This window comes from Patagioenas fasciata, chromosome 5, assembly GCF_037038585.1.
Source record: "Patagioenas fasciata isolate bPatFas1 chromosome 5, bPatFas1.hap1, whole genome shotgun sequence".
Classification (NCBI taxonomy): domain Eukaryota; kingdom Metazoa; phylum Chordata; class Aves; order Columbiformes; family Columbidae; genus Patagioenas; species Patagioenas fasciata.
Genome location: NC_092524.1, coordinates 44,888,676 through 44,904,483, shown reverse-complemented (window position 1 = coordinate 44,904,483; position 15,808 = coordinate 44,888,676). Strand labels below are relative to the sequence as shown.

Below are 15,808 nucleotides of genomic sequence, written 5' to 3'. Positions count from 1 at the left end.
TTCCTTTGATAAAACTATGTGCTTATTAAGAAGATTGCTTAGTTTTCTTTTGTTTTCAATCCACTGAAGTATTTTATGCAAATCTGTAATTCTCCTGACTTCTTTCTTAAAAGAAAAAAAAATCCAGTCAAAAGAAAAGGTGTCTTTAATAAACAGTTAAGGACAAATGAAGTAAGAATTTCTGTTTTACATCACCTACATATTTGCTTTGTTCATAGTAAGAACTACCTTGATGCAGCCCACAAGCAGCACATTTCTCACCATTTATGCTTATTTTCATACCTGTATATTTTAGCATCTCACCATTACTTCGTGGCTTTGTGTTTACTTTTAGAGGATTACACAGAAATTCTACACGCGCACCCTCCGCTGCCACCTTACACAGCTGCATGAGTGTGCAAGTGTGACTGTGCTCCCACCCAGAAAACTACGCTTTACTGAGCTAGAATCATTTGATCGTGAGAAAAAATAGAAGCCCTCAATAGACAAATTGCATTAAAATTCACTCCAGCTCCAAAGCTGTTGCAGAAAACCAGAACATTTCCTGGAGAAAACACATCAAAAGTGGCCTCAGCCTTTACTGATAATTGGCTAATATTGATTTGGTATTACTTTAGAACCTCCTCTGATCTCATTGACATCACTCAATCCCAGAGGTTCCAGCAGGAAGGACAGTTTTAAAATGTTTTGCTTCCTCTGCTGGCAGAGGCATTAATTAATTCATAGGCTTTTCCAGGCACCTTCTCCAGGTCAGCCCCATTTCCCTGATGGGGCTGCACCAGCTGGCTCCTGGCTTCTCAGGCAGGACAAACTTGCAGGGGGCCTGTGGCGTTGAGCCAACACTCCCGGGAAATTCTTCACTGCTGTCATAATTCTTTGTTTGTAACCATGAATTAGAAACATTAATTAAATATTGAAAATTACAGTCATAGCCATTCTAGAGAGTATAGGTTAAAATATTAAATATCTTGCAGATCTTATTAATTTCCTGTTGAATAAATATGTCCTGTGTTGTGTGTGTGCATACATGTATTTATTTACATACACCACACAGTTAAAATGTGTATTCGCTTTATAAACTAGAATAGAACTCTCTTAAAAGTCTAATGTGCATTTTGTTAGTGTTTCAAAATCAAAATAGATTCAAACAAATGCTTTAAAATCCGTGTGATCATGCCCTGAACAATGTCATTTTCTGTTTCACACAGGATGGCGAATCATCTTCACAGGCAAGAACACACAGTCACAATTCCTATCTCACACTGCAGTGAGCCTTTGTGAGATTTCATCCTCCCTCCATATAAACAGAATTTTACTATATCCAAGTTCTCTATAAGCAGATTCCAATATATCCCCCTTCTGGTTCACAGCTGCTGTTTCATGTGGGAGAGAATCCAGAAATTTTTTAGATGCTTTGTGTCCTCACGGAAAACACAGGACCACTATTCTGACTTGGATCTCTCATTTAGAAAGCAACAACTGCAGGTGGGTACACAAACGGCTGACATGATGGCAATGCTGTGGAGAAATTACAGCTCTATTTCAAGCTCTGTATATGATGCTGAATGCAAACCCTGAAGTTTTTAAGAATATTAAAAATTCTTTAGTGTTGCCAGAGAACAGATTATCAAAGGCATAGTGAACACCAGTAAATTATGTGGTATGAAGATACAAAATACAACCTTTTTAAACATTATTTTAATTATTATAATTATATTCTTAATTAAGCTCATAATTATTTTCCTCTTCTGATTTTTAACTGTTGCTATATTACTCAGGTATTTTACTTAATAATACTGAGGAAATACTTTATATAGCTGATGAAAATACTTTGCTCGTATGTCAGAATTCAGTTTTACTTGAGCATTTGAAAGAAGTCAAGAAAACAGATGTTTTAGAACCCTATTTAGGCTATGAATTGTAGTATCACATTTTAAATCACAATCAACATCCTCTTAAGACAGTGCTAATAATTAATACTATTGTAATTAATATCAAGAAGCTTTTCCATCAATAAGTTTATAAATTGTCAGTTCCCTTTTCGAAATGTAGAACATCCTACATCTTTGAAATAAAAAGCTAAGCTAACAAATGAGTTCCTGCCTAATTGCCAAACACTGATTTGTATGGAGCGGTTGAGGTTACAAAGAAATTGGGAATTCTCAGCCTGGTTTCCCTGCTGATGAGTACGAACTGTCTGTGTAGCTCTCCCAGAGGTGTCAGAGGAATCTCTATAGTGTCACACAAGGGTTCTTAGCTCAAAGTAAACACACTTTCCACAAACTCAGCTGCTTAATCTGTTTGCAGGTTGAATTATAAGATGGGGGTGGATGACTCTGGGTGCTGGGAAGATGCACAGAGCATTTCCACAGTTTCTTGGTAGAAAGGGCACGCTATTGTCATCAAAAGACTTCACCCAATTGTTTAATTTTGCTATAGGCTCAATGGTCTGATCTTAGCAATAATGAAAACTAACCTGACCAAAATTTTCCCAAGTAGAGTAGCATGTTAAATTGTGTAAATCCTTTTCACTAGAATAGTGCATGACCAACACTTTAATTCAGGTTGTGGCTGTACTTCTACTCTAGCCACCCTGCTTACATGAGATTAAATAAGACTGTTTCACTAAAAAAAACAAAACCAAAACCCAAGAAACTCAATATCTTCACTTAAATATCTGTGGTTAGGAGATATTTATAAATTAAAGAAATGAAATAAAATAACAACTTTAAACAATGCACAAAAAGGTTTAGTCAATATTCTCTTTAATGTGCTGTAATTATTTTTCATAGCTTTTTTTTAATCAAGTATGCACCTGCTGAAGTTTCATATACACCTAAGTGTTCAGAATAAAGATTTGAATGATTCTCAAACAAACACTGGAGGTTTTAAAGAGATGATTTGAAATACGTATTTTCATATATACATAGCTATCTTAAGTATATTTTACGTAGTTACAAATAAATTAAAATATAATAGATACTAGTATTTATATTATATTTTATATTTAATAAAATACTAAGATAATTAATAATAAAAATAATAAAATTATTTTATATGTATTTTATCTATAAAAATATATGTTTTAATAGGAGAACTCAGACTGTATTTTTTTTAAATAGGAAGAACTGTTGTTAGGTTCTTGCAACATATCATAAACCAATTCCTGGCTACTCTGGAAATATGCTGCAGACATTTAAGTTAAAGACAAATATGGACTTACAGGAAAATTTGCATTAGTTCAGCATCAACCACCTTGGAAGGGTCCGAGAGGAGTATCTGGCAGCTGATGAATGTAATGCAGAGATGAGAAATGCCAGACTGTGAAGGGGCTTTGCCTACACGTTTGCCTATGTCCCAGCAACCAGACTTTCAAAGGCTTAGGTGACAGTAATAACAATCATGACAATAAAGACTTCAGGAGAGATGAACTTCAGGTTTTGGAGCTCAGTAACTTTTTAAAAGGGAATCTTATGATGGGAAAGAGAATACAATCCCCATTCACCAACTCAGAGTTTTCCAGTTGGTTTCAGTGAAATTTTTGAAGCCACCCCTAAACAACTCCATCAGCATTTACCTTGGCATGAAACTTGCCAGCTGTGTAACAGACCAAAAATGAGAACCTTAATATTCTACTATGCAATTATAAAGGCAAATATTCTGTTGCCACAGGATTGCCATGAGGTAAAAAGACAGTGGAAACCATTCATAGGAGATGGAAACTTTCTCTGTGCCTTGCACATGTAGAAAGCAGTTTCCATAACAGTAATGACAGGCACACTGAATTGCGTAATACTTTAAAACGTAAAATTATCAGCTTCACACTGAGTAAATAATGAGCTGAATGGCTGACAAAGAAGGAATCATTTTAAAGGAACTTTCCTGAGTACTGCCACACTTTCAGTCATAGACAAAATACCAGAAGAAACAACATTAATTTGGTTTTCAACTGCAGTTTTTCTTAAGAGAAGGCAAGTGACTTACTTCTGAACTTTTTCATTGGCCTCCTGTGAAGCCTCCAGGGCTTTATGGAGCTTCAGCTCTGTGTCCCTTTGCTCTGACCGAGCTTGCTGCAGCTGAGCTGCCAGATCTTCAATCTGGCCATAGGTAAGGGTCACAACATCCTCTCTGCCTTGCAGTCCACCCTCAGAAGTACCAAACACACAGCTATGCTGGTCCTTCAGACTCATTCCTTCAGACAAAGATTTGTATAAGCTGGGAAAAAAAAAATATATATATGTTATTAAGTTTCAGTCTAAGGTTGAGCTGTAAGAATACTACACTCAGTTCAATTAATATTTTTAATATGATCATAATGATCATATATGGATCCACGTGCACTAATACCAAAACACATTTTATTTCAAAAGTAACAGAGAACAAAAAGATCATCCCATTTCCACATGGGTCTTCTAGAAGTATATAACAGCTATCAGAATTTTAAAAAGTCAAAAACCTGTTAAACAAAACTTAAAAGGCAGTATTTTTCAGTTGTAGCATCTTCCTGATCACCTTTGAGCTGCAGCAAAAGTTGTCAGTGTGATTTACATGAATTTGAATTAACCACTGTGAGTTACTGATGTGTTACTAACTTGTGTTACACAGGACCCTCTTTCAGCAAGCAGACTCACCAACTAGAGGGGGTTTATTTACAAAATTGCAGGTTTTTCAATATAATGAAAGGCATAAAAATGTTACAATGCAAAAATGAAAAGCATTAAATCAGCAACATTACTTAGAAATATGAATGTTTCACACATGCTAACCAATTCTAAAGGTCCTTGGTCAATATTTTTGTGAGAGAAAACTTAAAATATTTCTTGATGCTGGTATAAATAAGGTAGTAACACTCATACTAGAATACACTGTGTCTTCAATAGTCTCTCTGTAGTAGAGCATCCTGGTTTTATCACAGGACATTTCAATATCTATAGTGTTGTCCACCATAATGTCTTGCAAAGTCCTTTCCGACCCAGTGTTTTGGTTTCACTCAGGCAGAAAGTAGACATGCTTCTCATCTGTTTCACACTGAAGTGCCATGGATTGATATTCAACCCATTCAGTTTCATACATGATATTGAGGTACAGTCATAGAGATACTAAATCATAGAGCACAAAAATAATACTCTTTCATTGTACAAACCAGAACACAGTACTACATGCTTTGTACTTCCATGCCAGAAAATATTGGACAAATCAAAGGAAGACCAGAAATTTAAACCAAAATTGAACAGGGTCTTAAGGCAATAGATTCAGGAAGGAAAAAGCAACAAATATGCCTGGATCAGCTAACAGTAGGTGTGGAAAATAAGCAAAAGCAAAAATATGAGACAGATAAATAACAAGAAGTTGAAAAAAAGCAGAATAAAGAAGAAGATGGTACATCAGGTAAAAAATTCTCAATTAAGTCTGTTGACTGTGGAATTATTTCCCAAGGAAATTAGTAGGTAGCCAGTTGCTCAAGTTATTAAGGTGCGGTGGTAGAAATCACGTTAATAGCTAATTATTAGTTGAGGAGCCTGCACCAGCAAGTTCTTTGTGGAATTAGCAACGATTGCTTCCCATCTCTTCACAGCCATAATTCATTGGTGAATTTTACACCATTGGAAAAGGACACTGGTAGTAGAAGAAATTCATGGAAGACATTAACAACAAAAGTGATGGCAACAGGATATCATAATGAGCAGTGTTTTTATAAAAATAGTTGAAGTAATTTCAAAACAACTTCATGAATATCAGAAGCTGTTGCCGTATTGATGAATATGACTTGAGACCATTCCTCTGCCTGATGACCATGCAAGTATCAAACATTACTTCAGTGTGGATTTCTAGTAGCAGTGCAGACTGATTGCAAGACTCAAGACACAGTCTGCATGACAGCTGCTAGTATGCGATAGCGTATTTTCTTCCTTTCAAGTTTACTAAGGTGTTTGTGTGGAAAACACCCTTCATTCTGACAGCCCATAGAGGAAAATCATATACAAGCTAAAATATAATATACATCGACAAGCAAAATATGGATGAACTAACAGAAATCCAGAAGCTAAAAGGTCAGAGTGTTGGTATATCATTACGCCTACTACCTGCAGTAGTCTGAAAACAATGTGAAGAACCTTTTCAATTAAATGAAGACATATTGAAAATATAAATATTTATAAAGGGACAATAAAATCCCTGGAACAGACTCATTAAAAATAAAATTACTTCAACAGTTGATAAAATTTACTGACTGAAGTTCCACTATGGTCAAGCATTGATCACCATGGAAAAATACAAAGGTATGCAAACAATGCTGAAAGCTGGTTACCGAAATACCACTGCTGCCCACTTCTTAAACACTTGGCACAAGATTAAAAGAAAAAAAAAATAGATGAGAATCTGAACTATTCAGTGAATATATGGATCCCTGATAAGTAAAAGATACTTTTTTTTAGTCCTTTTTGATACTTATTTTTAAATTCCTTCACTAATGTCCTGAAGATTATTTCTTCGAAGAATATTGATTCTATAAGTCAAAAATAAATGGGAGTTCTAGGCCTGAAGAATGGGTCACAGAAGAATTCAAACAATTCCTTGACTTGAGTAATTCACCCTCATAGTAAGCATGGCCCCTTTCCTGCTTCAGCTTGGGCCTGAAAGCTTCAAGGACCCACCTTAACTGTGTCCAGACAAAAGAAAAAATGACATGTGACAATGTCACATACGCTGTTCCTGCAGATAGCAAGAGGTTTCCTCAGCCCCCAAAGTCAGAGCAGCTTCAAGCCTGCTAAAAAATTTCACCGGTTGTAACTGCACCCAGAGGGAATCGACTTTGGCTGAAAATCAACTGCACGAAGTGCTGTTCTTATAACACTTTTCTCCTTGCCAGACATACTTTTGCTGCAAGGTGGGAAATGATTTTCCACCTGAAGCAATTACTGAACAACACAGAGAAACCTTCCACCTAAAGGAAGAAAAAAAAACCAGCAAAAAACAAACATTGCCTATCCGTTCCCTCCCTCCTCCCTCAACCCAGTGATAAACATATCCAGTGTTCCCAAAGGCATGTAGGTCTGACCTTGGTTTGCACCACAAATGTTTCTGACACTCAAGTTCTGGAGACCTCTCAGACCTCAGCCTGCACTCAGGATGGCTTTGAAGAGGGTCCCTTCACATCGCTGAGTGCACTCAAGGGCCAGGCAGCGTTGATACCCTGAAAACACTACCCCAAAGTTGCTCTTAGGAAACACTGCAATAAGACGATACTAAAAAAAAGCCCATAAGACCTAGAAGGACTTTGACATTTTGCTGTAAAGCAGAGGATATAAAATGGTCAAGTTTGCAATGCATGTGAGTCAGGAGCCCGACAGCTGGTAGACTTGTAACTAGATGGCATTGCCCTACCATAGACAAATATTTTACTAGCTCTCCTTCCTCTGCAATTACATGAGTTAAGAGGACTGTGTTTTCTCTTCAGTACAACCACCCAAACATTTCTCACTAATTTAACTGAAAATAGCAGCTGTGTTTGAATCTGTGACACACAGGCCATGTTACAACAGTAGTGCAAGTTGCACATAATGCAGAGTATGCTCTTTGCTCTGTCACAGTCCATCACAGAGTGTCGCTCTCTCATGTGTGATGTACCCATGTGTCCTTAGTCTAGGACGAGTTCAGGCATCCTCTTTCTTTTATATTCTCTCACCAAACCCCATGATAAGCATTTACTGAGCAGAGCCCACCACTGATATTCTTCTCTGTGGCCGTTGGTAGTATAACCTCAGGATTTTACAGGATAATATATAGAAAAATTAGTGCTGATCATGCATGTCCATACTATCCAAGCTCAATGACATGTGAACATGGATATGCAGTGAGCAGTAGGTTGAGTTTCAGTCCTCTTTCCTGAAATGCTCTAGAGACACCTGTGACCCATACAAGTGTCCAAACAGCCTGGACACGAGATGATTCAAGCACAGGTCCACTATTTATAGCGAAAGTTTGAAATGATTATCACCCATTTTAGAACTTGCATTTTTCAACAAATACAAATTAAAGACCACCAGCAAATGCATTTTCCCTCCTTGGGCCTCAGTGTCTTCATCTTCAAGAGCAATCACAATACTACCTTTGCAAGTTGCTCTCAGCTTCACTACTAAGAGACCCATCACTGTTGAAAGAGCTGAGTTAGACGCAGCACAATCTGAATTTGAGACAAAACTAAACCCAGATGTTCTTCTCATGACACCAAGCAGCAAACATATTCTTTTGGGCCACATTTTCACTCTCAAGGACCACGGCAGCACCCACACCATTCCCCTGTGACTAATTTGGGAGAGGTAGAAAGGACATGGGGCAAGTGATTTAATCATCTGAGCCTTTCTTGATGTAGTACTGCTGAGACATGGTCTCAACAAGAAATAATCAGAAACCATACCTCCATCACAAACCCTTCATTTACAGAGTGGCACATTAATCAAATGTCTCCAGACCAGTTTGTGCAGCCACTGGGCAAATTGCTGAGATCGCACAGCCTCACATGACAGTGACACACACATGACACCACCTGTCATTCCTCACATTGACTGCACCATTAAATGGTCCAGGCCCCCCACAAAAATAGTTTCTGGATTAATAACATCTGATTGAAACAGAGCAAAACATGCGTGATACTGATGAGTAGAAAGAAGCATTTTTGAGTTTTTTGCAGCTGTGGTACTATCCTCTTCAGCTGGATCCACAGACCTCTATTTAATAGTTTGTAGCTAAAAAAGGCACCTGAATTTCCTGAGCACGTGATGCACCTAGAGCTGGGGCCTCTGTTATCTCTAGTAGATTAATTAGAGTCTGGAAGGTGATAACTTCATGTTAGTTTTTTTCACACTTCCATCAACTCTCATATATAGTGCATCTGAGTTGACAGAAGAGACATACTTGATATATGTTAACATTAATTACCTATCTTTAGGGTTCAACAATGTACCTTGTGTTAATTGCAAGACGCAGACTCACAGGTTCTCAAATTTCTTCCACAAATTAGGGAAACGTGTTTTCAATATAATTGCAAGTTTTGTGTACACTCTTCACAGTTTTACTAGAATACAATTTATTTCTAGAACCAAGCTTGCCATAAAATGTTCCTGTCATGTTTTGACAGAGAATTGGCTGTATTAGCACAGCCTAGCCTAAGCATTCACACAGTTCAACTATCCAGCCCTGAAGAGTTTCTTCTAAGTAAAATTAATCTGAAATTTCAAAAATAATTTTATTTTGCATGGTGTTTATTATAGTAGAAGTTACAAGAAGGAATTTTGCTATATTGTATCTTTTCTTTATTGCCAATTCATATGCTTTGGCCATTCTTAAATATTTGCCAATGGCTTTAGTTAACAAAATAACTTTAACTTACTATTTTAATCCTGTAGCTATTCCCTACAGTAACAGATTGTTTAGGTAACACTGCAAATACAGAGGGAACCTTATCTATTAATCGAAGACAGAACTGGCATCAAGTCATTGAGAGTGACCTCAGTATTTGAATATAAAGGATGTTTAAGATGGTGCCAGCAACTCCATGCTTTACTGTGTATCACCCAGCCCTGTACGCTTTGCCCAGGCAGTGTGAGCAGCTCAGCCAGAGGCAGGGAGGGGGGGCACAGCCGGCTCCAAAACAAGAGGTATTTATTTTCAGCTTCCCAGTCCCCAGGGTTGAACTGGCAGCCCCTGTGCCTCTTTGCTGGCTGCCGGAGGCCACTCGGTTGACACGGATCACTGAAGGCGTGTGTACGTGGGTGGTACAGAGCCAGCGACTCTGGCTTTGGGCCAGCAGGGAAATTGCCTATGTCAGGGATTTGCAGAAACACCAAGCTGGTGGAAAAGAGATGGAGGATCTTGTCCTAAAGGTCACAACCATCTATTTTTTTTATACTTTGAGTATGTTTTTGACAACACCAGTTTTAAGAACAGCGCACATTTTTCCCCAAAGCTAAAGTAGATTCAGGAAGCAATCACTCTGGTTGTGCACTAAAATAACAGAACTGCTGGTATACCAACTAAACCAGGTAGAAAATAGATGCAGTATTTATTACTTCTTTCCTTTTTTTTGCATCATCTCTTACACTGAAATCAGGGCATTATGACATAGATGAACATCAGGTCTTCTGAGCAGGTGTTTCAGGATCAGCTACTGCAGCTCCACATACCCACCAACCAACCTGGCTCGGGTGGCAACCCTTTCAGCTCCCACGGACCTGACTGTGCAGCAAATCGCTGGCTTGAACCTTTACTCTCCAAAATGCCAACCACGGAGATCTTTCCTGATGACAAAGAATGTACACATTCAAGGGTCAGGTATTTCTGCTAGGAGCCTTAAATGACATCTCCTGTCACTGTAGTTTTAATTTAGATTTGCCTGTATAACTAACAAAAACTAATACAGACTTCTGTGTTGGAAATTATGCATGAAGTTAAGGTTAATTTGGTTTGTGTTTTTGCAGTTTCTCACTGGTGAGGATAATGGCTTCTAACTTCCATTTTAGACAAGTGACTTACACACAGACCATTTTATTTGAAATGAACAAAATCCTTCTGCAAAAAGTAGTAATACTAGTGAGTCACCTCTTGTATTATATAAACTGCAACAATTCAGATGAAACAAATAAGAATTCTGATCCTGAAAACTGAAACAGCCAGAGAAGCATCCACTCACTTGCAGAGGGATACTTCATATATACATCCATATATACATCTATACTGACTAAATCTTATAGCACTGATATATATCATAACGCAGGCATCAGAATCACCTGAAAACAAGTTCAATATAATGACTATGTGCTGTTGACTTTTATTTTTGTCTCCAGGGAATAGTGTTTACTTTGCTTTGAAATTTATATGAGTGATTTTGTTATGTGCCTTTTTTAATTAGTCTGAAGGAAAGAGTCATTTGAGAAAGAGAGCGGAAATCAATTCTGATTCGATAGTGATTGCTACTGTGCGATGCAAACTGTGTGTTCTTTCTAATTAAATGTAAACACGTGCAGTTCTAAAGTCCACCAGTGATGACAACAACTACTAGAAAGGATTGCTTAAGCCCTGGTCAACTGATACTTGTGAACCTTTTGTTCATACCGTGGGTGAGCTTGTGCAATCTGTCGCAGGGTGAATGCCAGTTGTAACTGACTTTATTTTAGGTCATCTTCAGAGAAAAGACTTGACAAGAATGTGGAGCGCTCTGTAATACCTCCAGTTACCCATTAACTATGTCCTTCTGATAGCTAATCAATAGCATTGCATGGAGCCAAACACACTGCACTGAACTGCCCCTCTTCCAAAAGCCAAGTCTTGGTAAATATTTAATGGCAGTAAAGGTGTTTTGACTCTTATCAATCTGATATGCTAAAGAACTCTTGAAAGAAACTTTATCTTGCTTCTCTCTGCATAAATAATTTGTTCAGTTACAATTTTAGTCCTATGCAAAAGCACTTAATTTAATGATCTTATGCATGTAAATCAAGGCTTTGGACAGAGAAAATGTAGTTTCAATCCACATGTCACAAAATAAAGAAAAATCAAAGTTTATTTCCTTGACAAAATGCCAACTAGAAATATACATCAAGGAACCAAGCCCTTTATACTGTAGTAGTAAATAGTGTGCCAGACTCGCTCAAAACCTGTTATACAAGTGCGCATTTGAGATTTTCTTACAAGGCTTCAGTTTCTGTAAAATTCTTAACTCTCATCCACATCAAGATGGCGGGGGATTTTTAGCTTCTTTTCACTACAGGAAAAACATCTCTAAAATACTTATACTAAAATCCAGAGACTTTTTGCTCCCATACAGTGAACATTCTCATCTTCAAGTGGTTATATTCCCAGTTAATGAGTTTTATTAAGTGTTTTTCCATTTTCTATTTTTCTGTGCAAAGCAGTTTGTTGAGATCATTAAGCAAATACTTTCATCCTGATCCTTTAACACCTAGTGTGTTTGCCCCCTGCTACAGCCAGGTAGGATCCAAATGTCCCCTTAGAGACTTAGGTTTATTCCGTGCCTCTGTGCTAATGTCACAGGACAGAGGATGGAGGAGTCTCCTGACCTCCTCCCCCAGCACAGTATTCCAGTCTTCTCTGCATGATCCAATTTCAGTGTGAGCCTAAGTATTCTGAAGAAATGATTCAGCAGTGGATCCAAGCTTTTTCCTGGAAAATAATCTGAGAATAAAACATTGATAGTGTTTCAGTTTCCAAAATGTGAATCACCATAAATGTTTTCCCAGAAGCATAAGCATCATTTTTTTCCCCAGTGTTTAAAAGGCCTTTTTAGTGCTCTTGATGCCATTCAATAGATTTCAAAAATAAAGATCAGGGGAATAATTCCCAAACACTGGCATAGATAAACTGAACAGCCTGGAGTTTTCAAATCATTAGTAATTGGCTTCAATGAAAACAGTATTAATTAAAATCATAAAGGCATATAAATCAATCAAGCAGTAAAGCGCATGGCACCATTCAGGCATGACTGGCTGAAGAAAGCCTGTTACTAATAAGCTCAGCAAATATCTTGTACTTAATACAATGTTATCTTTATAAATCAGACATGATCATGAATTTTATGGCTGTCCTGATTTGCTATTGTGATCGCTTGGCTTAACTCCCCCACTGAACCAGAAAAGCAAGAGATGAAGCTGTCTTGGACCCAGGGCTGGAAGCCAGCCCTGCCTTCCAGCATGGCCAGGAACACCCAGCTGAGTAGATGGAAGAGTCTCTCCAGAAGAAGGCAATTAAAAGAAATACAAAGAATGGAAACGTGTTTCAAAGATGGAATAACCAAATACATATGGAATTTGAGAGAGGGATGATCTCATGGATGAGCTGAGTAGCACTAAAGTTAGAAACCCTCAGTGTGACTGATCTGGGAAGCGAATTGACATGGGGCTCTGCCCTCTTATCATTCATTTCTTGCTGAATGATTCAGCTGGTTAAAAATCTTCAAATGACTTTTAGAAAAAGTTCAAAATATACCATGTTTTTAAATTTGAGGATACTTCATTCCTGCCCTAGGAAAATGAAGCAGAGACTATTTGAACAGTTTCATCTGCTTTTTCTCAAGGTGTTACTGAAAAAATATTAAGCAACTCTGACCAAAGACAAACAAGGTGTCCTGTGCTCCAGCATAGGCCCAGCTGTGGTCACCAATGTGCCAAGAAGCAAGGTGCACCCATGAACTCTAGGTGAGCGTGCCTAGCACACAGCTTTCCCACTCTTTTCGTACCGTGCACAGCAACACATGCCACTCTGAAATGGCAGGTGAGTCACTAGGAGGACTGCATGTGCTGCAGTCTGAAAACCTCCCTCCAGAGTGATGCAGACGCCCGTAATGTCTACTTCAAAGCTATCATGGCTTCTGCCATACAGAAATGCAGCTGGTTTGGGGATTGCTATGCAGATATATGCTTTGCAATTCACCTCCTGAAAGCCATGTAAGTAGACACAACGGCAATGTATCGCTACTCAGTAAGCCATGTCCCACCCAGTTGCTGCTGTCAAACCCTTATTCATATAAATCATACAGCTCCTTGGACAGTTAAGCGCTACGAAACAAGGCAGTTAAAATGATGGCTTAAATGATAAAGGTAACGCCTGGGAAATTTAATATAGAGGAAGTCTGCTTCCCTATTGTACCAATGCTTACTGAAGCAACTGGGCAGACTTGTCTGGGCCATTCTCCTTAATGTAAAACAAGGACACATGCTGGGGGAATGATTTAGTGGATTTGGAATCAGAGTTCTGTCTTGAATTCCCTCTTCTATTTTACATCTTCTGCGTGGTACTGAGCAAGTTATAACATGCCAACCTTAGCCTGCCATGCTAAAACTCTGAGTAAAGTGCCTTTCCCTTTTGTCTGTCTAAGCGTTGTGGGCCCAGGATTGCTTCTTTGCTGCATCTGGAAACCTGAGGCCCTGATCTTGGTTCAGGTCTCAGTGCAAATTGTTATTCATGGGAAGATACAAAAGAATTAATTAACAGTATGCATGTGTTGGCAATGCACATCAGCCTGGTTAACCTCAGCAGACAGATTAAGGTTCAGAACCTTTATGGAAAAAAAAACAACAGCAGTTCCTGCCTCCGCATTGCAGGTTCAGCCACTGTTGGCACCATGGGGTGCAGGCAGTGATAGCAGCCTCCTGTGCTTTGTTGAGCTGCTGTGAGCCCAAGATCGTTGTTACCTGAGAAGATGCTCTTGGCTTCCTTCCAGGTAGAAGGGGTCATAAGCTGCATACAGCCCACCAACTGGAAGCCGAATCACACAACTGACATATCTTTTGAGAACTGAGAGGTTAGACTGGCAGCTGCTGGAGAAAAATCAGTGAAGAGAGAGCTCCAAAGCATAGGGGTTGGAAAGTGGCTGAAAACAGATGCTGAATTGATTGCCGTACCCTAAAGCTTCAAAATCAGTTTCTCACACCTCTCTCTTCTTTTACACTCATGAGTTTTGACCACTGGGCTACTGAAATCAAATCTGTAAAAGAATAATACTGTTGTGCACTTTAATTTAGCCTGAGTGAAGATTAAAACAACAGTTGTAACTTCATGAAGCAGGAGTTCACATGAAAAACTGCAGCTTTTTCTTTTTACTAGCATATCATTTCTCCGTAGCCAGCAGGTAAAAGTGAAATACTGTAGCAGGAAATGTATTGGTTGCACTGAACCAAAGAATTAATTATTTTCTCAGAACCTGAGAAGGAAACCGAATGAGTATGAAAGCTGTTGTGAAATCTAGCCAGCACTGAATTCAACAGTGTTCAATTCCTTATTTATTTTTTGAACAGGACAAGATAATTATTAGTATGAATACTGCCTACTGTGCTTATAACCATTGAACCAATATTATACTCTCCTCTGATAGAAGTAGTAACATTGCTTAAGAGGGAGAACTAAATTACTGCATCATGATAGTCCTCATTCTACTGTCATAACCGTAGAAGTATAAAAATGGATGATTTTTTTGGTAAAGACAATAGAGAAGAAGAGCTAAATGGAAGAGTAAGTATTTCTGTACCTCCACCAAAGACCTCAGGATGGAAGTCTAGGTCTGCACTCTTCCCTTTTACAGAATATGATTGAAACAAACAGAATATGATGTTGGACAAGTCTGTAGGACATTAAGATCCTGCATAGTTCAGAAGCAAGAGAAAAATAAATAATAAAATATGAACCTTGTTCCTCATTCTTCTCCCCACTCCTTTGGGAAAGGACAAATTCACAGAACTTCTCCTTCCTCTTTGGTGAAAGCTCCTTCCAGTTCAATCTTCTTTAATGACAGTGGAAGTCATTAGCACAGTTCCTGCTGAAGACCAGGAGAAAGCCCAGTAAAAAATGCCTTGAATTTATTTGTATCAAGAAGCTAACAGCTGTGGCCATCAGGAGGTGTTTACACTCTTTTGAGTGTCTAGTACAACTAAATACTGCCTGTAAATCTTACTGCTTCTGGAACACCAGAAGAGAAAGAAGGCAAGAAAATATTGCTTCACACACCCAAAAAGAAGAAAAAGTTCCTTCAAGACTAAAATGAAACAATAAATAATCTATATATTTGAAATTTTGACCTTAACTTTGCCTACCTCAATGACCATGGGATAGGTGTGACACAAATCCTTCAGGGTAAATTTTGAATGTGATGTACAGAGTTTTTATCTTAATGAGATATGTAAGATCAGAACCTATGAATCAAGCCTACGATATGCCCCTAAGTTATTTTTCCATGGATGGTGGGTGAGAGGATGTCATTCCTCCATTTAATCAGGAGTTAAGGCATGTACAGCAATTCCTT

The 15,808-nt window shown here is 38.3% G+C and overlaps 1 protein-coding gene across 5 annotated transcripts in view; it reads right to left on the bottom strand.

Annotated features, from left to right (window-relative positions):
• Positions 1-15,808, bottom strand: part of MIPOL1 (mirror-image polydactyly 1) — a 195,728-nt gene that overhangs the window by 21,830 nt on the left and 158,090 nt on the right. For 4 of the 5 annotated variants that reach the window (XM_071809409.1, XM_065840036.2, XM_071809410.1 and 1 more), the window contains one exon: positions 3,985-4,215. In XM_071809409.1, the coding sequence (XP_071665510.1) occupies positions 3,985-4,215 (231 nt within the window). Of the gene's footprint in view, positions 1-3,984; positions 4,216-15,194; positions 15,326-15,808 lie in introns of those variants that run through there. The other variant, XR_011739387.1, reaches the window with a different exon arrangement.